This window comes from Pygoscelis adeliae, unplaced genomic scaffold (genome assembly GCF_000699105.1).
Source record: "Pygoscelis adeliae isolate BGI_AS28 unplaced genomic scaffold, ASM69910v1 Scaffold170, whole genome shotgun sequence".
Lineage (NCBI taxonomy): Eukaryota > Metazoa > Chordata > Aves > Sphenisciformes > Spheniscidae > Pygoscelis > Pygoscelis adeliae.
In genome coordinates this window covers 338,468-363,734 of record NW_008824002.1, presented here as the reverse complement: position 1 = coordinate 363,734, position 25,267 = coordinate 338,468, and the positions used below count along the sequence as shown (strand labels likewise).

The window sequence follows — 25,267 nt, the reverse complement described above, 5'->3', positions numbered from 1 at the left end:
TATGAAATATGAATCTGTATTTGCAGAATCCTTGCTGTATTGCATTTCACAAATAGGGTGGTACAAAAATCCAGTGATATCAGGGAACGTCTACTCTGCTCTGGACCAGGAGTCCCATATACAGCCAGGGGTGGCATACACAATACACAGTAGCTATTAAAATGTAACTCTCTATTTGACCCTCTTTATCTTAGTCATATAGGCAAATGAAAGCAGTAAAAGATACAAAATCAAAACAATATGTTTTGATTACTGTAATTTATATTTCTAGATAAAGACTTCCTAATTTTTCTGTCAATTGAAATTTTCGTTGTGTGCAAGATCTAACACTGCATAGAACTCAACTCTTGCCTTTGGTATATAGTTTACATCACCTAGAAGCTTCCAATCTTGTTCTGAGGTGCAATGTTTGTTACTTTGTGCCACCTGGTATTAACCTGAAAAGTTAGATGTTTGCTTTTCTATGTATACACACATATACACCCTCCTGTTTTACAAAAAAAGCATTTTGAAACAGACAATAAACTGGAAACTGGCTTTCCAATGAAGTGTCTTTCAGCATTTGAAAAGTTTCACTGGCAGGTAGCTTCACATAGAAAAACTGATCCCAAAGAATGAACGATGCTATACATCAGAAATAGATTAAGTGCATGCCTGAAAACCTTGCTTATTAACGTACTACTTAAAAAGATGCAAGCACCCCTTGCTAATAAGCACCTATACTGATTTCTGCAGAAGTTACTTCAAAATAAATATTAGTCACTGCCCTGTGTCTCGTGTCAGTGAATATATTTATGCTTTCTCACAGTGTAACCCACGCAACTGACTTAAAAAAGCAGAAAGAGTAACATCAAATCCTCATAGATTTACAGTAATTATAACTATAGACATGCACTGTAAACTCTTAGTGAAAATAATACATACAATTCACTGTGATCAAGCTTGTAAGTATATAACTACATACATTTTAAAAATAGGCAACAAGTCAGGAAGAGAGTCAGCCATATCCTACAACAGGCTGGATATATTCTACATGTTTTTCCCTGTTCTTTTTTTCCTTCTTAAAGTAAAAGAGCAGAACCTAACATATACCTAGTTTCTTTAATTAAGAAATCACAATCATTTTTTTTTTACAGCTCTGAGAAGAAAACAGTTTTACAGTGTGTACCCCACAGACAATAATATTGTGGGGAAGGGGCCTAAGGAGACTGTGCTTGCACTGGATGCAAAATATTACTCTTTAGATACAAATACAATACATGGCAGATGTTTAGGCTGGGATTCAAACAATTATTGAGTTTTTAGCTTTTACCTCCTGTATATCCTGGCTTTTTGGCATAGATTTCAGCCACATCTGAACCAAAAATACAGGAAAAGGGGGGTTAAAAGCCAAGAACTCCAGTACAAATCACATTTTGCCTCTCCCTACAGTTTCCCTTCTCTGTTTCCTAGAAACTAAAAAGCATCTAGATATAAAGTCCTGGCTGCAGTGAACCATAATCCCTGTAAAAAGAATTTAGAATTCAATCTGAAATGATGACACATAGCTTTACACATTGCAGCTGTTATTATTTGGGTAGGGCAGGGGGAGAACAAGCAGTATTTCTATCTTAAGACAAAGTGTTAATGTAACGTTAAGCAGTTGTGGAAAGCTGGTGAAAAAAGTGCAACTGTTATTTACTACTTATTATTACACATATTACAGTAATGACTAATTGAATATTTATCTTTAAGATGGATTTTACATGGAGACCACAATGTTAGGCAGCAAAAACTTAAAATCTGATGTTTATGAAGAAAACATCAGAATATGCATGTATGGTTAACAGAGTAAAGGACTGTATTGTATTTGATAAACGTAGTTTTCTTAAATTCTATACAAAGGAAATAGATTTCACATACCTTTGAAATGTTACTTGATCGACTTGTGGAACGCCCTGGGGATTTGTCATTCTGGAAAACAAAATTAAAAGATGAAAAAAGTTATGTCATTCAAATTCTACCTAAGAAGAAGTTGTACTCTTTTTGTGATTGTGAGTGTGCGGAGTTTCTCTTCCTCTACTTCTCTTCAGTTTGATTACTGACTGTACAATGGAAGACAGCTCAACAAATAAACCATTACAATATTCACGACGTACATCAGTAAAAGTTGAAAAAAAGTTCTGTAAGGAATTAATGTTAGCACTTAATTACTGTTGGTTTATTTTGTGGGGTTTTTTTAACAACATTTTGAGTGAAAGATTAATGTATCATCACAGCTTCTCATGAAAACTGGTACTCTTGTATGAACAGGAATGTTTCATGACAAATAATAAAATCCACCTAGTTACACTGGACACATCCCTGCTCAAAAAGTTGAATTCATCCTTTCAGGAAAATTAAAACAGTACTAGATGACTTCCTGGCCAGACACGTTCTGAGAACAACAAATTGCAACCAGTCATAGATGTAGTTCAATTTAACACCCACCCCTCCACCCACTCTCACCCACATACACACACAAACAAACACCACAGGCTGAAATCCATTAATAAGTATATGTTGAATAGCTACATTTTTAGAGCACAACTTTTTTTTGCTGGTAATTCAAAGGAGGAAGTAAGGTAGTGGTTCAATAATTTGTTCAGTATTTACACTTTCCCAGCAATAGATTCAGCTTCATTTACACTGAAAAGGTAAAAGATATCTCAGAAACAGTGCTCATCCCTTTGGTAAATGCACATATCTTAGGGAGGTCATGGAAATGTTTTTCTCAGCACTGAGAATGTAGGTTCAAACACTACGGTGAAATATTCATATAAACAAGATTGATTTTTACCTAGAAGGGGTTGAACTAGATACCATTTGTGCAAGATGATTGTTAAATTACTTACTCAGGGGTGGCGGGGGGAGAGGGGAACAAAACCCAAAGCAGACTTTTCACCTGTGCAGCTTAATTTGGAATGCATGCATCACTGTGGCCAGCAGACACATACATTAATAATTTCATTCATACATGTCCATAAAAGGTTTTCAACTTGACTGTGACCCATTTCTCCTCATCCTTCATTTAAAGAACTACAGAAAAATACAGAAGCTGCCAGTTAAAAAAGGCTAAATTTCCTACTCCATTAATGCACATGTCTAGTCTAGAAATTAGTATTTCCCCAATAACTTGTAGCACAGAACAGTTTTGCAACGGCAAAAATGACAAAAAAACCCAAAACCGTTATGCAGTTTGTCAGCAAACATTTAGGAAAAAACACTTTGCCATTTTTATATTAAAAAAGCTGCTTCGATCTCAACCCCTGTAAGCACACCCATATGAAAAATAGTTTCAAACCTACTTGTTGTTTCATGTTTCTGCTGTATCCCTCTTCCTTCAGACTGTAGGTAGCTTATGTTTTTGTTCCATCCCTCAGCACCATCAATTTTTTGCACTGCAAATATTAGTATACTGAACACCTTCTCTTTCACTTTGTCTTCATCAGCACTAAGTAGCACAACAGACTCTTGCCCTCAAAAAACTAGCACCATCGAACTCCCTGACCATACATCATTCTCCATTTTATTCTAATATGGCTAATTCTCAGGACTTAACCACCTTCAGGTTTGTGTGTCAGAGTTTCTTCTCTTTTAGGAAGAATTAAAAAAAAATATTCTTCAAGTTATGCACTCATTTATTACATCTTGTCCTTGAGGTTGGCCCTGCTTTGAACAGGGAAGTGAACCAGATGATTCCTTCTGACCTGAAGTATTCTATGATTCAAATATTACTTCTGTGATATATTATCCACTGTAGCTTTGGTAATTAATTAATAATTGCTTATCCTTTCTAGACAATGTCTTCATTTATATCCATAGAAAATACACTTTGGATACTCTGGGTCAACGTTCAGAGAAGCTCTGCTTTGACCTTAAAATAATAGAAGTTATGGACCCATGAAATTAATTCCCCTTTGGTGGTTAGAAATTTTGAACGGGGATCATAGCTGAGAAACTGCCTGCTAAAAGCATGCAACCTTCATCCTCCATCACTTGGACTAAAGAAATATTTTGTATTTTCTGACAGCGTAGTGAACTCTGGAACTCTAACTTCCTTTCTTTTAAGAATCTGTCATCCAAGATTCATTTTCAAAATCTGTTTCCTGACTACAGCTCTCTAGCCTTTTTACATGATCCATTCTTCACTATGGCACATACCTCCTTCACTTCAGTTACAACAAGCTCCTGACCCTCTAACTGAAAACTAGCATCCACACTGTGCAAAGTATTAGCTCATACACTGAATGGTCTAAGTTGAGAGAAAGCGTGCAGGCTCTACAGGTTTTGGACAAATAAATAAATAAATAAATAATTTTAATCACCATTTCCAAGTTCAGGTATTTCATGGTGATTTATCCTGAAGAGCATATAAATAAAACACAAAATGTTGCACTAAATAACCGTACATAAATCGAAGACAGAATTCTTCATTCAAGTTCACATTGAACTCACATGACTGTTCATACAGAGAAAGAACAGAATATATAGAAAAGTTATGGCAAAATCTGTTTTGAAATCTGTCCTTAAAGAATGTCTGTTTGCTTCTATTTTAATGGTTTATCTTTGCAAAGTACTCACATTGTTAGGAATAGTTGATTGCTTTTCTTACTGTAAGTGAAGAGGAACTGTCTTTATTGAAGAACATTTTTCCTACAAGCTTGCTAAACAATAATAAAAAGATTTTTTTTCCCACACATTCAATATTAATTTACATTTGAAGGGTTATATCCAAAGAAATATATGTTCAAACATCTCTACATATTTTTGTGCATCAGTGAATTGTCTTCTCATGTCCTTCCAATCAGATTATTTCAAAGACAGTGGCATCTGCCTTTTAGAATTAACACTTCTCAGCAGGCATTATTTAATGTCTATACTATAACTAGAGCTCTTGATCTCCCTGACTGAGTTTTCTAAATTTACACATACAGAGGTCTGGCCCTTGAGCAAAGTAAAAACAAAATATTCAGAGAGACCTCTTGCTAAAATTCTCAAACTGTCTTTTTCTCCAGTCAACAAAACAGCAAAACACTTATTTCCAAGACTCTTCCTGGCCATGATAGGAACAAGCTTTTCAGGTTGTATGTTGTATTATACAGCCCAGAAAACACACACTGGAATGACTCTCCTTATTTCCAGACATCCTGTACCACCAATATCTCATCTCTTCTGTCTTGTGTTATGTCTGGCAAACACTCATCAGGTATATCTTCAAAACTGTAATAGCACAGAAACAAGTTCCTTTAACTATTCCACTGGAATATCAAGAAAAATCAGTCTGTGCTTGTAAATTTCCTAAGAATTCATTTTATTTACAAGGATATCCTTGAAAATGCAATTCAAACTTCAATATAAATTCTGGGAGGAAGACAAAAGAGAAATAATGCCATGAAACTTCAGATTATGACACGTTCATGAAACTGCTTTGGAAGGAATGTTATATGCACCTGTCCCACCACATCATACCAAGAAACCAACTCTGGTTGTAATAAGGAATTAAAAGAATTAAAAACAAAATAATAGCTAAATCTCTCTTTTTGTGTCAGTAAACCACCTAAAATCTAATTTCAGCACAAGACTGGGTTCTTGAACTGATTTTTTTTTGCAGTGACCAGCTAAAATATAAGCTCATTAAACTTTCTGATGCTTAAGCATCAGTTTTTCCCAGCTTGCAAATGTGACTTATGTTGCTAACAAACAGTATTTTTATTAAAGCAAGAGAATAAACAGGCTAGTAGTACCAAATTCCTAAAATACTGCTGTAAACAGTTTAGGCTCTTATTCTAAAGAGGAAAGTGGTAGACTATCTGGTTGTTTTCTAACTCGCACTAAATTTTCATACAGACAGTTAACGATTTCAAGTCTTGTTGGGTAGCAAAGCACATTTTAAACTAACTAATCCGTTTGTCTGGTTTCTTTCCTTTAGCTGTCCCTTGCTCTGCTCTGGCTCTGAGCATCACTCGGGCTGAGCCAGGCAGCTTGCCAACAGATTGATCACTTCACCTCTCTGAAGAGAGCACAATAGCATCAAGAACTAATCACAGTTTCTCAACTCACAGAAGAATCTTAACCAACAACTTCTCTCACACTCATACACCCAACCCACCCCCCAAAAAACCCTTTGCACAAAATATTTTGCCTTTGTTTTCTTTTCTGTGGGCTCTAACATTTTCATCCCAGTGATGCAACATGCTGCTTCACACACCTGCACACAGTCCTCAGGCTGAGAGTTCTGTACATGATTGTAGCGACAGATTTTCTTCTAGAAGTCATATCACAACATATCACAAAAACAAATGTCTCCTAAATGTAAGCACAACACAAACCAAAGGAACATGGTTTTGCCTGCCTAAGGTCTCTTTCCACCTAGTGCTTCCTCACTGCATCCGCGCAGGAGCCTCCTTTCGCCACCTTTTCACTTCTGGAATTTTGAATAGGAGCAGAAACTGCTTTCACTTTATGGCCTGAGCTATCAGATATGTAGATGATCTCAACTAGTGGTGTCAGTCGCTGGAAATCTAATAAGTAGGAATTAACATTAAAATTGATGAGCGGACTCGATATATTTATTTCAACACCTTAACATGAAAATGGAAAGACAAAAACACAAAACAGGCAACATTTGCTTTAACTGACAAACAAAAACTCCAGTGCCCATAATTAACTGACATAAACACACTGTGTAATTACTGGGCATCATGTATAATTTTACTGTGGAACCCAGAATGTTTTCAATACCAAAGAACAGCTGGGTTTGAAGTGCCAACTCACAGATGAAAAGTCCGCTGGGAATATTAGAGACTGTGATGCAGATCCAACCCTTAATTAGAATAATAATAAAATATAAATAATAATAACTATTAAGAAAAAATAAATAGAATATCAACAAATACATACAGTATAATATGTATTGTTTATATTATTCATATATACTATATCACATCTCTCTCTATATAAATAAAACATCTAAATTGATATAACCTCTATATAGCTATCTATGAATGTATTTATAGGTAGAGATTTGTAAATGTATTCACTCTTTTCCTAGTTATCTGCTACTGGGCATAGCCAGAGCCAGGATAACAGCGTCTCCCACAGTGTGGCTATTGTTACATTATTCAATAACTATTTCACAGTTTCTCGTGTTGGCGTCTAAATTATTAAAACAAATACAAATATATACATATTTATTTATGACTATTTATACCAAGAAGATAATGACAATGTTACTACTGACAGAGCATACAACCTGTCTCTTGGCCAGTTCGGACTTGGCCAGTCTCTTCTCTACAGGAAGGAGGGGCAGGGGGAAACCAGTTGCTGGTGATAGCATCCTAACACCTGTCAGAGTAACTGGCAATTTCTAAACACCTTTGATGTGGGGAATTTGAGTCCTGGAAGGAACTCAAAGCAGATTTTAGCCCTAAAATAATACTGAGGAAGCAGCTCATCATGAATTGACAGTCATCTTTTATTATTCATGGAATTATTTTCTGTGCTGTTACATATTTTATCTGAGTTTTTCATACTTTCAAATATTCAACAGTTAGCCATATAACTCCTCTTATCAATTAATCCTACCACTAAATCACCAAATATAAAATTATTGGTAGTTAAGTCTGTATTTGAAAACGTAAGAAAATTTATCTCCCTTCTTTGTAAACAAATAACTTGCCATTCTAATAAATTTTAACTTCACTAAGAAGTTCAACATTCATGTCAAATCATCTACAAGGTCACTAGGCAAAAAGCCTGTGGAGAAGGTAAATCTAAACAGACTGAAGTTCTATATTGTAAATTACAGCTGTACAAAACCAGCTGATTATCAAAAACAAAGCTTCTGAGGATATCGAAGCATTTGAAACATGCCATTTTAACTGTCATCTGTGGAAACAGACTACATAATCCAGTGTGACATAAAGAAGTTAGTTTTATTACCCTAGAAGTTGCGTATTTTCCATATTTGTATGTGGGTAGAAGAGCACATAGCAATGATCAAAGAACCTCCCTATTAGTGGGCTCTTGAGTAACCTTACTTAAGAATAATGTACAGGTGCTTTACTTGTCATATGTCCTGTTACTGTCGTAGTTTAACCTCAGCCGGCAACAGAGCACCACAACAAAAACATCAGTGTGTTATCAACATTATTCTCATACTAAATCCAAAACACAGCACTGTACCAGCTACTAGGAAGAAAATTAACTCTATCGCAGCCGAAACCAGGACAGTATCCAGGAGGCATGGATGGGGTTACTTATTTTGCAACCAAGACATCTTTGTGGCCAGATTTGCAGCACGTAAGACCATAAAAATTGCATGTTGGTACTTTATGGGTACAATAAGGTTTGGAGTTAAACATTTTAGGAAGTTATTTTCTTCTTCACCATTTTTTCTTCTGAACAGCAATCCAGCATGTCAAATCATCTACAAGGTCACTAGGCAAAAAGCCTGTGGAGAAGGTAAATCTAAACAGACTGAAGTTCTATATTGTAAATTACAGCTGTACAAAACCAGCTGATTATCAAAAACAAAGCTTCTGAGGATATCGAAGCATTTGAAACATGCCATTTTAACTGTCATCTGTGGAAACAGACTACATAATCCAGTGTGACATAAAGAAGTTAGTTTTATTACCCTAGAAGTTGCGTATTTTCCATATTTGTATGTGGGTAGAAGAGCACATAGCAATGATCAAAGAACCTCCCTATTAGTGGGCTCTTGAGTAACCTTACTTAAGAATAATGTACAGGTGCTTTACTTGTCATATGTCCTGTTACTGTCGTAGTTTAACCTCAGCCGGCAACAGAGCACCACAACAAAAACATCAGTGTGTTATCAACATTATTCTCATACTAAATCCAAAACACAGCACTGTACCAGCTACTAGGAAGAAAATTAACTCTATCGCAGCCGAAACCAGGACAGTATCCAGGAGGCATGGATGGGGTTACTTATTTTGCAACCAAGACATCTTTGTGGCCAGATTTGCAGCACGTAAGACCATAAAAATTGCATGTTGGTACTTTATGGGTACAATAAGGTTTGGAGTTAAACATTTTAGGAAGTTATTTTCTTCTTCACCATTTTTTCTTCTGAACAGCAATCCAGAATGCCACCAACTGCATGGCACAGACTTGTCACTGCGTTACATATAGCTGCTTCTTGCACTGGTATCTCTAGTGGGCTAGGCTCCTTTCCTCTCATTTCTTATACTATCTTACTCCACATCATTCTCACTGGACTCAGTGTAGCAGCTTTTTTTTAGCGTAAGCTGCTAATAAACATGATAAATATATCAGAATCTGATCCACCATCCTTTTGAGTTGAAAATGCTCATTACAATTTAACAAGGCTTAGAGCAATTTCCATCACAGGCCAAGATGAGTCAATAGTATATTGCTGTTACAACATAAGAGTTTCACAGTGATGCTTCTACGTGCAATTACATGGACAACTTCCATGTTACAACATTCGGTTACTTTCTCTGTATTGCACAGATGTACAAGGTCAAAACTGTTCTAAAAACGGGAATAAATACACCATTACATTTAAAAAAAAAATCCAGCATTGAATCAACCTTGAAGCACAGCACAGGCGTGCATAGAATACAGTCAGAAAACAGCACGTACTAAACACTCACCTGACCTAAGTGCAATTCCTTTAATAGCTCACATAAAGAGCCGGATTTTACTTTGTTGTACCATACTTAGCAAAAGTGAAAAGTTCCTAGAAATCCTTGCCAAAATGACATGAAACAATCATGAAGTTGGAAAGAAGTTCAACACAAATCACTAAACAGGCAACGTATGTCACGTAGCTGCCCTTGAGCGATCATGAGATAAGAAGCTAGCCAGAAGCTTTTATCGGAAAATTATTTCTCGTAATCCTTAATACTAAGAGAATGAGGTTAAAGGAACAAAACTGAAAATAAAAAAGGCCATGATTTCAGAAGATCAACATATAAGGGTGAGCAAGAGTCTTACAACACAGAAACCATACACAGCAGTCAAAGGGTCATTAGTACCTCCTGCTTTCTAGGAGCAAAGTGAACTTGTTCCTACTGCACTTAAGATAACCAGGAATCGAGGGCTGGAAGCGGCTCTGATTTCCTTCTGCACCTGCAGACCAAGAGGAGCCATTTGATTCAGTTCAGAGGCTGAAGGAGATCATGTCCCTTCCCTCACTGAATGCAAGAAAAGAACTTGAACAAATCTTTAAAACTGATTTAAGAATCATCTTCCACACTTCTCTGCTGCAGATTACATAGTTCTTCATCCAAGTCAATAAAATGCAGTGCAACAGTCCAGCCCCAGCTCCACAAGACTCAAGGTTTGAGCACTTGGAACAAGTTACCACAGGGGAAGTTTGCAATGTACGCTATTTTATGAAGTTCCAGCATACAAAAAATATCACAAACTGCCTACATAGCCTTCAGCAACAGAACATCCTTCAGAAAGTATATTTGAAGCAGACAAGATCCTCTAAGACCCTGACTTGAAGTATGATAAGTTTTTGTGTCCAAAGCATCAAATTATTAAAATACGAAAGGGAATTGAGGGGATTTGTCAAAAAAAAAAGTGAATAAGAAGTACCAGTATTTTGCATCGTTCGATACAATGCATCACATTTTTGATAAATCTCTCCACTTACCTCTGCTAGGAGGTGAAACGTATATGTTGCTCAGGATAGACTTAGGCAATAAGCAATACACTGTTGTGTGGCAACAGCCTGGTGCCAGTGGATCTTTCCGCCTCCTCCAATCTAGGGCAACGTAGCGGATCGCACCTACTGGCAGAGAGGTTCATGGTGCTCTTCTTTTCAAAAAGAAATCAGTGTTCTATCACCCAGCTCATTTCCAAATGACACTATCATCAGAAACTATGGACACCAATATACTAACCAGTCTGCAGGTTAACATACTCTAAGAAAACATAATTTCACATAACTGTTTTCATTTTTTAAGTAGATGTGAAATTTCCATGCGCTCCTAGTTTCACCCACTGAATTCATCAGCTGACTAACAATGTCAGGATTTTTTTTTCAAACTAACCAGGTTTCATTCACCCTTTTGCTTACTTTAACCTTAAGAAAAATCACAAGCATTTAATCCAAGGTTGTTCTCTATGATTAGGTATTCTAAATCACTCTCAGTATGCAAAAATACACATCTAAAATGTGTATTTCAGAAACTGTTTGGTGAACACCAAGCATCAAGCAAAATGCTGCATGAAAAATCTACTGTAATTAGCTGCCTTTGTTCTTCAGTTTATACCTGGGGGGGGTGGGCTATGAGGGGGAGAAAAAGAAAAAAGGCTGCCAAAATGATAGTTCCTAGTAGTACTTTTCTAACAAGATACAAGTGATTCCTGTCTTTATCCAAAGCTGACCACATAGTTAAAAATTAAAAGCTGCAAAGATAGATATTGGACAGGTGAAACTTGCCATTACCTTTTTATTAAAAATCCACAGGGAAAAAGCAGAGGAAGACTATAATTTAAAAATCAACAAGCTGCTAGTCTGTACTCTAATGACATAACTTGGTATGGATGCAATACTATTCGCAAATGGAATTAAATGAAAAAAATGCAAAGAGGGTTAATATTAATTACACCTGAAGAAAAGATTACAAAAACAAATAAATAAAAACAGGAAAAGGCAAATACAAAGGAAAAGAGATGGAGGGGAAAATAAACATGGGAAAATGTTTTCCCCGTTGTGTCAAAATATGGAACCACATAAAAAGTAAAATTTTCCCTATGCATACAGGCATTTAAAAGAGCTACTTTAGAGTCAAAAGAGTAACCCGCAGGGAGGGAGAGTAATTGCATGAATTCATTACTGTTATTTTTTTACCAGAGAACTGTGTGCATATTGACACTCAATACAAGGCTCTAACTTCTCTGACATAGTGTCTATAGAAGATTTACTTGTCACATTTAAAAACAAATCTTGGCCTACAAGCACCTTACTAATGTGTTTGTTTTCCACTGCTATTTGCCAAGATACTTCTCTTCAGCAAAAATACAGAGCTTTTTATTGTTACTGTATCAATGTCTAACTACAGCCTGTTTAATTTCTACTGTCTCACTACATTAATCAGAAGCATTTTAGTCATAACAGGTAGCAATATAATTTGTGATAGATTTCCACATGTCAAAACCACTTTCTGCTACTTGGTTGCTAATGTCTAAATTACCTGGCAATTAGAAACAACCTGCATGATTGCACTAACACTTGATCTACATTCATTTATTACTGGAGACATGCTATGGGAGATTTTGTGTTTGGGTGTTGTTGATAAAGATACCTTACTTTGGAAAATTGCAAATGTTATTTTCATACCTTTTTTTCTTGGCATTACTCCGCTATAGAAAATGAAGACAAGCACCAATTTCTAGGGTTTTTTTCTATAAGATACAAATGCAACAGTCTGCAGGCTTTACTTTGTCAATCTGTTTTGCTAATGTATGACTGTCAGTTCAGCTTTGTTTTATTACTTGTACATAGGTGTGACATATGTCACTGTACATCTCCGTTTCAACTATGAAATAAACCAACTATTTAATTATCACTTATTTTCACACTGTGTTACCCTCCTTAAATGGGTTTGACACACGGAGCAAGAAAGTGTAATAGAATCCTCCTCACTATGACAGCAAATTATCATTTTGTCTCTCTTCTATGATGAGCAGAAACACAACACAATGAATTTCACTGCAGCATTCTTAAATCAAATGGTACTGTCATTTACATGTTACTATAATTTACAGATAATGTATTTAAGCATTTCCATCCTTGATCAATAAAGATCTGTTTTTTCGTTCCGCCATGTATTGATGCCAATTTTAATACACTAGCCACTCTATTTATTTTCCAAAGCTCCCAGTACATCATGAAACTTTGCTTTTCCATAAGACTCTCAGTGAGTCCGAATAGTCAACTTGGTCTTCTCACCACCATCTCCAATCAATGTTAATCCAATTATCAGTCTGAATGGTCCTTATTTTTCTCTTATGAGTGACATCCTTTCCTCATCCTTCAGGATGGTTACCCAAACATCTGGTCTCTGCAATGATCCTCTCTTGTATGAACGCTCTTGGTGGTCAGTATACAAATTTCATCAAATAGTATGACATGCATTCAGTTTTCTCTTTGTTAAGTATGACTATATGCAATTTTTAAAATTGAAAATACAAACTAACTTGTTTCAGAAGCTGGAATTCAGAGGCCACTTTGTTGTCTGCCAATTATCGTGACCTGCTGGATTCCAGTCAGGTAGTACCAGAGATGAAAGACTCTGGGTGGCTAACTACTTGTCTAACAGCCAAATGTTCATCAAAGGACAAAAGATTAATTAAATACACAAAGTCAAAGTGCCTCAATTACAACAGAACTATAAAACATTACTTGATTATGTGCTGTACATTCAAATATCACCATTTTTATACCTTTTATCTAATTACAAGTGTTAATGTCTTCTGTGTCCCTTTAAACCATGAACTCAAACTCCTTCAAGTAAAAGGAAAAATGAAAGGAAATAGCATTTTTCCCAGTCCCCTAAAGGATATCCAAGAATTCAAATCCTTTAAAGTACAGGTGCCACCTTTCATTGGCCAATTTGATTCATTATTCAGCCTAAACCTGCTGATCTCTAACTGCAAAAAGAATAGAAGCAAAACTATAAATAATTAAGTTCTTGACCATAAGTCCTAAGTGCAAAGTAATAATGCTGAGAAAAAATAATGGAAACAGAACTGGACAAAGAACAATACTGTTTGAGTATATGCCTGGCTTCTGATATGCAGCAAACCTGTATCTCAAGGATCTCCACGTGCGTAACAGAAATGTGCTTGTAAGCAGAATAGTAGAGCTCACAGAAAACACTGACATTAGATAAAAGTGGGATTAAGAGAATTTACGTTGAACCCTGGTGATTGCTACTGCTGGATGCAGCTGAAAAATCAGAAATGTTACCAGCTAAATAATTTACTTCTGTACCAGCAGGCCCAAATTCAAAGGCCCACAACTCTTAACACTATGGGCTTAGCATGTCTGAAACCCTAAAATCACGAGCTGAAAATATCAAATGTAAGGACGTGAAGGAATTTTATGCCAGTTGAATCCGAGATGCGCATAGATTCCACAGATACATTCATCATCATTTTTCCTACCTCTTCTGGAAATCACAAAATTCATCTTAATGCTAAATTAACTGAGGTTAATAAATAATTAAACAGTTTTGGGCTTATCGTTTAATCTAATTATCTACCCATTAGTTTAGTCATTACGTAGTTTGTGATTTTCAGCATAAATCTGAACATTGCAACCCCTCCCTCTTTAAAAATCAAAGCAAAACATAAACTTTAGTGCTTGAATGACAAAATTCTTATAAAAATTCTTCTAAACCAAGCTCTATATGAAACTTCATGGAGTGATATATTTATTCACACTAAAATGTGTAGAAAATTTGGAGGAAAGACAGCTTCAAGTTAAAATATGTATCCACAGCCACTTATCTCTGCTTCAGAACTACTACTGAAGTTCATTCAAATCTTATTTCTATGTACTTTGATCCAGTGATCATCATCCTTCATAACTGATGGGATCCACCATCAAGGTAATACAAACTTTCCCACTGTGAAGTTTCCATATATGCTATCACAGATCTTTATTACATAAATGATCATTTTTGTTTACAGTTAAACTTTGTCTCATTTGCATCTCTAAAGTTACTGAGTCTGCTCATAAAGAAGTTAGCAGCAGAAATTAGTAGTTTATTACTGCACAAACCCAGAAGTGTGTCATTTACTCCAATCCTTGGAAGAGCTTCCATGACAAAGACTAGATCCTTGTTTAAGTTACATCTGGAATATTTTAGGACAGTAAGGTTCAGGATCCAGGCCACAATTAATATTTTTTTCTTTGCCTTCTGAAATATTCAGTATATTCATTAGAGGAAGGATACTGTAGAAATTACAATTAAATTGGGCTTATTTTTAGAACTCACATGTGTACCTATTGCTATATATTCATTTATTCAGCTCGGGGATCGAGGAAAACTATTATACAAAAGGTTTTTTGTTTTTTTTTTCTTCAAAGCTACCCTAATGTTTAATTGAAAGGCTCAGTCTTGATCCTATTTTCCACTTAAAATAATGCAAGTAAAAAGAAGCATGGAACACAGTATACACCTGTTTCTTAGCAGACTTGCCCAGCAAGTCATACATATTCATGACAGAAGCCTTCTACAGATCTTTTATTCCCAGACAGACATGACCTACATATTCAGCCTCAAAGATGTATTGAGAGAAGGACATGTACAGCACACCATTTACTGATTACTCCTTCTTAGCAGATTTTGTGTTATAACAGAAACCTCTCAGATGGAAAGAGGAACACTGAGGGGGAAAGAATGAAGAAGTTTGGGGAAAACAGATAACGGGGAGACCATCCTGGGGAAGAGAAACAGCTACCCTGTCTTAGGCAAGGGAAGATTTTACTGTTGAGAGCACAATTTCTGTTTCCAGATGTGACTAATAAATGAATGAACAGAAAAATAAAACCAAAATATAAGAAGCAGCTCTGCCAAGATATCTGATTAGCTATAATGCAAAGGCATTGTAGGCAGTTGTTAATTCCTCCCAGTCAGACCTTCATGCCCAATAAAAAAAGTCCTTGGCATAATTAGGACAGACAATAATTCAAACTTTCCCAGAGTGGCTATACATAACTACTTACCAGAATATAGAAGAGACTATATTTATTTTATTTGTATCTGTTAATTACTGCATAGAATTCAGACTAATGTGTTGGGAGTAACATCCTGACACTGCAATTGACTCGAGTATTCGCACACAATATTCTATGCATTTATGTGTGTCTGTCTTCAAAGGCTCTAGCTGTTAAAAACACCGCTGAAATTATCTAGTCTCTTATTCATAAAACATTTTAATTACTGTCTTAGAGATCAGTTAATACTTTACGCTTTGCATATTTTCCCATTACTGCAGGCAACAATGAAGCGCGTGTGATTCCATTCTATTCTTTTCTGTGCTTTCTCACCATGGAATTCTGCTTTTATAGTCGCAACACGTAATGTGAAATAACATTACACAAAAATCACTATTGTCACTTTCTAAACAGATACCACACCTTCTCTCATTTCACTATAGTAGGTCTTCAATGTGATAAATGCTCTAGATTTTTAGTCTTCAGTGAACTTCTAGATTTCCAGCGGTCCATGTTGGAAAGGACTTCAAGTACAGTTTTACTATTATAAGAAAATAAACAATATTCTGCCACTTGTGTCTGAAGCAGGTATTTAACTGGTGACTTATGCAGTGTCATAGAATCATAGAATCATTAAGGTTGGAAAAGACCTCTAAGATCATCGAGTCCAACCGTCAACCCAACACCACCATGCCCACTAAACCATGTCCCTAAGTGCCTCATCTACCCGTCTTTTCAATACTTCCAGGGATGGTGACTCAACCACTCCCCTGGCCAGCCTGTTCCAATGTTTAACCACTCTTCCAGTAAAGAAATTTTTCCTCACATCCAATCTAAACCTCCCCTGGCGCAACTTGAGGCCATTTCCTCTCATCCTATCGCTAGTTACTTGGGAGAAGAGACCAACACCCACCTCGCTACAGCCTCCTTTCAGGTAGCTGTAGAGAGCGATGAGGTCTCCCCTCAGCCTCCTTTTCTCCAGGCTAAACAACCCCAGTTCCCTCAGCCGCTCCTCATAACACTTGTTCTCCAGACCCCTCACCAGCCTCATTGCCCTTCTCTGGACATGCTCCAACACCTCAACGCCCTTCTTGTAGTGAGGGGCCCAAAACTGAACACAGTATTCAAGGTGTGGCCTCACCAGTGCCGAGTACAGGGGCACGATCACTTCCCTGCTCCTGCTGGCCACACTATTTCTGATACAGGCCAGGATGCCATTAGCCTTCTTGGCCGCCTGGGCACACTGCCGGCTCATGTTCAGCCGGCTGTCGACCAACACCCCCAGGTCCTTTTCCGCCAGGCAGCTTTCCAGCCACTCTTCCCCAAGCCTGTAGCGCTGCATGGGGTTGTTCTGGCCGAAGTGCAGGACCTGGCGCTTGGCCTTCTTGAATCTCATACAGTTGAACCAGGTCCACTGAAGACTTGGCTTATTCATCTCAGGTAGCGGTCCACATTTTGCAATACGATGCTCATAGAACATCCTCAGCAACATGTTATCTTTCAGATTTATGGGAACGAGGCCTCCCAACTCTGGCAAACATTGGCTTATACAGCTATAAAAATGCAGATGGTATTCAGGTGACTCTCTTTTAGATCTAAAAAACATCTTTAGCTCCAACTGAATTTTCTTCCCCTCATTCAGAAACAGTGTTCTTGCCAATTATTGCTATAAACAAGCAAAGCAGGGCTTTCACAATCTGAGATACTAGAGACAAAATCATTACAGAGAAGAGCCTCACAGAAAGGATTAAGAATTCAATTTTCAGTCCTCATTTTTTTTTATTAAGCATTTAACTGATTACAGATGCTGAGTGATCAAGCAAAGACCAATGTAAAGGGATTAAATCTATTTTTTTTTTTTACTTGCTTCCAGAGTTTAGTTTCTTTTAAAACTTACATGCACACAATCTAATTCCACAGAACTTGTGTTTTAACTTGGAAGGGCCATGGAACACTACCATAGAGAGTTGGAAACACGACAGGTTAGGGAAAATGTCTATAGAGAAGCTGACAAATTCAGTATCTTTGCTTTTCCCATTTCACAATAAAGACAAAGTATGAGGATGTAATGTCAATATTCCAATTTTGATTTACCTTAGTTCTTTCCAAGCTCAGCTGTATGCTTCATCACTTCAGTAATAAACTTTTCCTTTTGTTTAATTCTGGACAATTCTAATTTTTCTAGATATCACTGATCCACTATTCCTACATGACTCCCAGTAGAACTTGGAACATATGGTTTCTTGAGTATGTTTCAAATATGGATCCTGGTTGGGAGGTTAATTAAACTATGATTTTATCTGTTTTTCCAGTTGTAAAGGTCAGTATCTGGATTCAATCTACACTGAAATGAAATTAGCCTTTTGCATTCAAAGAAAATAGATGTGCTAAAACCACTGAACTGTGATACAGCCAAGCACTACAGCACATAACTCAGCTTACTCATCCACATTAGAGACAAACCGAGGAGGGAAGATAAGGACAAACTGACAGAACTTCTGAATATGGTGCCAATTAGCAGGATGAGGAATATAACCTCATACTGTGATTAGATGGAGAAATTTTACTGGCAATAAAAGATGAAAGTATAATCCCCAATAACAACAGCTCTGTTATGATTTCTCTTTTAAAATCAGTGCACACATAGTCTAGTTGGAAAGGATAGTGGAAGTCCCCTCCCCTTCCTAGTGTATGCAAAAGACAGTCACAACTACAGTCCCTGTGAACATGAACATCTCAGCCATCCAAATTCTGTCAGCCTGCACTACTCATAGTTAACACAAGTGAGATCACTTCCTTCCCTACAATATGCTTCACAGGGAAATTGGATTAAAATATGCTCAGAAGGCCCAGATAAAAGACAGAAGATTAAGTGTTACACAAATAAAATATGTTAAGCCTCTGTGATATAAAGTATAGATAAGGCAAAGTATAATAGCTCTTTATATAAGGAGATGCGTGTAGGAGAGAAGTCACGAAAATGTCCCAGCTCTCCCTCGTACAATAGACAACGTTATATTCCTGGAGCTGCCCTCTCTCACTATGATATTTTCTCATGGTGCAAGTAATTGGCCTCTGCAATTAACTGGAAGGAAGAAGTAGCACAGCTGGATTTTCTTCCCTTCTCAAGTCTGTATATGAGCTGCTCAGTAAGAATCTCCAGAATGTAAGGAGAGAGAAAGTGAGATTATCTCATAATTGCAGAAACATTAGGGGACGCTTCCAGTTAAAAAACCTTAAAAGAGCCTTGCTGTCAGTCCCTCAGTTCTCTCACTGCAAAAATCAGCACCTGGAGCCCTGAATCAGCTACGGGATCTGAAAGATGCAAGGAAGAAATCCCCATCCTGCCTCTGAGATGCTCAGTCAGTAGCAAGAATCTATTCTTCCACTTTAAACGTAAAAAGAAATGATACTTTTACATCACTTCAAATCACTTCTGCATTGCACTCCAACCTAAATTCCCGCTCTTTAAGTGCCACAGCGCATGCAGCTTTGAGTTCATATTTATATTAGCTTTTCAGTTCAGTTTTACAGTGCACTGGTCCAAGCGCTATAATTGGTACACGTTCTTCTGTGGTACTAAGAAAACATGACAGGAAACAGGAGGAGAGAATGAGAAGCTGTATGTCTTTTACAAGTACCTACTGGAATCTGAGAGTAGATGTTGGGATATCAGTAACTTCCCTTACATCCTAAAATACATGTGTTCTAATCCCTGTAGTTTATTTAGTTATTTAATATAGTCAGACATTCACCCGATAATCCATTAAGGTGCTCCCTTCACCAGCAGTGAGTCAGGCATCTGAGTTGAGCACTGATCTCCATGGCAACAAGCTTGTATATTTGGCAACTAAAAAACCCCGGTAAATTAAGGGTAATTTCCTCTCATCTTTTACTCTCAGGCACTTTAAAAAGCATAAAAAGGAACTAATGAGAAATATAATAAATGGTTCATGATATTTTTCATGATGAAAATGACACAAACTAGAACCACCACGAAAAGGCAGCATTATTCAAAGTTATTTATTTCAATGAATTAATTATGACAAGAATCATACCTGTCAAATGAACATTAGCTGGTGAATTGTTAGTTTATTAAGTATGCATTTGCAATGCATTGTAAACTGCCAGCTCTGCTGTAACAACCACTGTATAGAAAATCCACTATACAGTATATTGTATACTTAGGGTAGCCAAAAGAAAAAAAAAAGCAGCACTTTCCTCCCAAAGGCTCTTTGCCTTTGCCACACCTTTGCAAATTCATCTTGGCCACCATAAAAAATTATTTTCTTTTTAACCATTGACCACCTGTCGTCTTTTCCTCTATTACGGCTCTAAGCTTCCTGTGAGACAGTTCATCAATTAAGCTAACCAAGGCAAGCAAAAATTCTTTTTTGAGGCCTTTCTCTGAATTGAGCCGATAGAATAATTGTTGAGCAATGGGTGACCTACCCAGGTCTGACCGTGTCTCTGCAGCATTTCATATTCTGTTTAGCATTGACAAGTCAAATTCAGATAAACAAAAAAGTACTGTCAATCTAGACTGTACATATATCTATTCAAAACTGCAGAGAAATTAATAGTAATATTAATACTTATGAAAATGACTGAGATGCATCTATACCCCTTTGGAGCTCAAATTCTTCAAGGTGAAATTCTGCATCTTGGCTCGTGAAGCAATTAGACAAGATGTTTTTTCTTGCCTTAACTTCCATATATTGTTCCAGACTTCAAAATTTGAGACTCCGGTAAATTTTCACATTGCATTCAGTACCCTTTAGTGTTGAAAAAACTGAATGTACAACTGTGAAGGAATCTTACAAAAAGCTGAAGTTGCATCCATGTGATGAAAATATGAAGAAATATACTCTCTGGGTGATTATATGTAAAAAGATATGAGCCAAAAAAAAAGACAATGAGCAACAATTTGCCAAAGGCATAAACATTCTCCTTCCCCCAAACACATGAAGAGTGAGAAGTCTGCTGGTAAATTTGTATGGTCAATAGATGGAATGGCCTCTGCACAAGAAACAACTAAATAAACTATAACCATTCAAACTAGAAGAGGGACAACTGAGCTGAAATATAATAGAGGGCCACAAAATCATAAGAGCCGTGGAAAATAGGAAATTATTATTTTATTATTATTATATTACCACTACAAGAACAAGAGAATGTCAAATCAAACTAGCTGGCAATAGGTTTAGAACAAAGTAAATACCATAAGTGGCTAATGTTTAATAAGCACATCAGACATTTTTAAAAGCTTACAGATCAAAAAGTGAACAAACATACTTGCAGAAGAAAAGTTCATTCAAGGGGAACACATAAAAAATTACTTCTTGGCCAGGAATTCCCTGAACTACAATTTACTGGATGCCGAGAGAATATTCTGGGGAGTCATGCTAACAGCTCACGCTTTTACCTTACCCTTCCCATAGCATTCACAATTAGCCGTTGTCTGAGATAGCATACCGGGCTATGTGGTCTTCTAGTTTGTCTTCATTTGGACCTTCTTACATTAATAGACGTAAACTGGATAATTACAGGACTGAAATTTGTCATTTCAATTACCAGGATGGGGATAAATGAGAACATTTCACACAATTCAATAGAACTGTTGTACAATATTACGTATGACAGTATTTCACTAATTCAGTCCTGGAAGATATCTTTGCAAATGTAAAGCAAATTATTTAGCTCCCACTAACTTAAATAATAGTTCCTGGAAAGTCAACAGCTCTGAAAACCGTGAGGAGATAAATTTTTATGTAAATGTGAAAATCTGCAGTATAACAAACCTTTCATGAATTCAGACTGTCCGGAGGTAAGATGAAATCATATGTAATCTGAATCTTAGACTGTTAATTCCTCTGTATTTGGGAGAATTCCTGGTGAGTAAAAAGTCTATGTATAAAAAAAAAATTAAAAGGACTTGAGATGTAGTCCTTTGTCTATAGCTTTGTCCACGCTTTTTCCTCACAGAGAGTAAGTTCAGAGTAAATGAAACAGTAAGTCCTTACCTCTGCTGAATAGCATTTTGAAAAATTATTACCATTTATAAGGAAACTAAATTCAATGATTTACAATAGCTGTGTAAAACCCCTATATCCTGTATAAAGGGGTTACAAATACCACATAATGTAACTTGGATTATCCTTGATTATATTTTTAGTATGAAGTTAGTTGGCCAATTTGTCCTTAATGGAAAAAAGTAGAGCTAGAGATCAGCTTTAGTAGTTCATCTTCTGTCATTTAGATTAGCCTTCCATTTATTTCAAACATGGCTTTCAGGAGTTTATTTTCTTCCTTTTAAACCATCAAGCTTATTCTTACACAAGCTGCTTCACCTCTGACAGTATGATCCTACTACTTAGCGCTTGATAACAAGATCTGTGTCAATTACCGATTAGTAGAAGAGAATGCACAGTAAACCAGAAGAAATTTGATAAACTATAAATAAGTCAAAGGCTCTCGTAAACAAACGTATTCTAGGCATTCTGACTGAGATGGATACCTCACTATCCACACATCCCTGTTTAACCTACTGCTTCCTTAAACTGGTAGGAGAAATCTACAGAATGCTCTATAACCATTTCTTAGAAAATAAAAACACAGGGTCATGCAGGTTTTCAAGAACGCAGATATATGATATTTTAATCTTAGTTTAGAATAACATTTTTAATTAAAAAACATTTTTTAATTAAAAAAATGAACAGCATCATGCCAGCATACCTGTATTAGACCAGTAGCAAGAAAAATATGATAGCATCTGGGCATCCTTGTGACCCTTAATATTTTTATCAAAAGTTTCAAAGCTAGTATCTCCGCACATTCTGCTTAAGGTACCACTTCACACAGCATATTCTTGCTCTTTACATTGCAAACTTAAAATTATCAGGTATGTAAAGTGACAGACAACAGCTACCTTCACTCCGAGGCACCAAACCCAGGAACTAAATCCCCAGACGCTACCCTAAATTCACAGTGTGCCCATGTAGCTAAAGATTTTTACAGCAGCAGGCCTTATTCTGCAAGCCACTCAAGGAAAAGCAAGGAATATCTAAATCTTTAAGCAGACTTTATAATATCTATTTAATGGGAGATATATAAAGAATAACTCAACTTTTCCAACATTCCTGTGATTACAGTGCAGAAGTTAGTCAACAGAAACTAGCATAAACACATACAGATACCATCACACAAACATACACACTGACTGCAGTTACTAATAGAGATGGTTGAGATTTTTTTTCAATTTTCTGCTTAGTAGATGTTCCTTGAAACAAAACCATTACATACCCATTAGGGTTTGAAGAAAATTTCATTTGGAAAGGATTCCTACTCACCTAACAAGAGAGGTTAGTTGGTGGAATCAGCTTATCCAACTGTGAGACTTGGACGCTACTCCCTGTTGTGTCTGATTCAAACCACAAAACTACTAGCTCTCCTGGGGTAATACCATTCTGTTGCTGGGGAAGAAAGAAAAAAAAGGGGGAAAAAAAGAAAAGAGAGAGTCCTAGTTTCACCCTGTTCCGAACAGAAGAATTATTTTTGTGGTTGTTGAAGGTAGGTAGGGTTTTTTCACCATAGTACGCTTTGAAAAACTTTACTTTCCACTCCAATATAGTTCTGAACTAACTTGAATTTAGACACTTCTGATACAATAGATCACTTCTACATGAGATAAAGGAGACTTGCTTGCTAATGGGCAGGATAATCAAGAATAAGCAGTTCTCTTTCTCATTCTAATTTACAGGTCAGATATATGCATACAGAAAACTAGTGTACAGCATACTAGTAACTCCCTCCTTTCTTAATGCACTTAACTCGTCTATCAAAAGTTTCAGCAAAGTTTATTTAAATACCTCAACTTTTTATAAAGACCTTTGATGAAGGATTATCACACAGATAAGCAGAAACCTAGTAAAGAATAAAAGATTGCCAGATACATTCTGAGAAATGAAACCAGATGCTAAATAGTGACATGGGAATATAATTTAACATGATGCCAGAGAGAGAGAGAGAGAGAGAGAGAGAGAGAGGAGTTATGCCATGCATGCTTCATGTTCTGTGACTCCTGAGAATAATTATTCTGCAAACCCTGATGAGTAGATTAGTGCTATAAAAGGTCATTAGGCACTACACTGAGTATTGTACAGGAAACTTGAAGGAACTAGATGAACAAGCAAGAAATGAGAACAAGATACAATAAAATTAAAGAAAAAAGCTGATCTGTATCAGTTGCAAAGACTTAACAGTCTTAATTCATAGCCCCACAAGCCCCTAAGATGAAAAGAGACTTCAAAGAAAACATTTAAAGAAGGATACACAGGCTCAGCGGCTTTGGGGAAAGAGAGAGAACAATTAAAAATATGGACAAGTATTAATTATCTCTTATCAGTCTCTTGCCCCCAAGTTTGGTTTTGTTTAGGGGAAAGAAAGGGAAGAAGATTTACTCCACATGAGGCAAGGAAAGACCTTCACATTTTAGTACCGGCAAAATTCAGCCCAACCATAAAATGAAATCATGCACTCCGTACAGTGCATCACACTTGTTCTTCTGGGAACTGAATTAAACCCCGTTAGTCAACTTGCCGCTTCTGGAACTCTAAATTTTTCCATCCTTCCCAGTTGAGTGTCATCTTTACATTGTTACTCAGACCATAACGGAAAATTCTGCAGGATGAGAAAGTTATAATACTCCTAAACCAGTTTGCTATGCCATTTACTATGCGTATGGTCTTCCCCTACTTCTGAAGTAACATACCTTTATCTCTCCTTGAGCTGAACTGCTATTTCCAATTTTGTTACTATTTCTTTTTTTTTTTTTTTCAGGCCTTAAAGATTAGGCTCAAGCCTCAAGATTTAATCTAAATCTTTTTGAGTCATAATTTTTGAAATGTGGTCAAAATATATAAAGCATTCTAGATGTTTTGTCTAGAGTTTACTACTGATTTACACAGACTCATTACAGTATATGCAGTGTTATTTACTCTCACATTTATCTATTCTCGCACTTAGATTTTCACTGAATAGAGTTTTTAATCCTGAGGAAGATTCCCCTGAGGAGTTCAAAAGAGCACACTGACCATTTTTCTGAAAGAGTTAATTCTGGATGCTGTAAAACCTATTTTAAATTACCATATCTAACTTCCAGTATTTTACTTGGTAAAAAAAACCAAAACAACAACAAACAAAAACCTAACTGGCTTTGCACCATCGTTTTTACTTTTTATATCATGTAACATGGAAGCTCCTTACTGAACTTTCAGCTTCAATCTCTTCTATGCAAAGCAACTGATTTCTAGCTGAAAACTTTACTTCTTTACTTGCCTGGATCCTTCCTTCTTTCCAAAATTAAAACAGTAATTGCTATTCTTATTAAATTATACATTTGTTTTAGCACAGTATTTTGTATAAGGCAACTTTTAATTCAAAATCTTCAATAACAGGTTTCTTTATAATGCTTTTCTCAAATGACACCAAAAGAAAGATGAATGCTTTCTGAAA

General features: G+C 36.4%; 1 protein-coding gene across 1 annotated transcript in view; it reads right to left on the bottom strand.

Annotated features, from left to right (window-relative positions):
* The window catches only part of MARCH1 (membrane-associated ring finger (C3HC4) 1, E3 ubiquitin protein ligase), a 100,516-nt gene that overhangs the window by 48,397 nt on the left and 26,852 nt on the right, over window positions 1–25,267 (bottom strand). Inside the window, exon 2 of the mRNA XM_009325101.1 lies at window positions 1,903–1,953. Coding sequence (XP_009323376.1) covers window positions 1,903–1,953 — 51 coding nt within the window. The remainder of the gene's footprint in view (window positions 1–1,902; window positions 1,954–25,267) is intronic.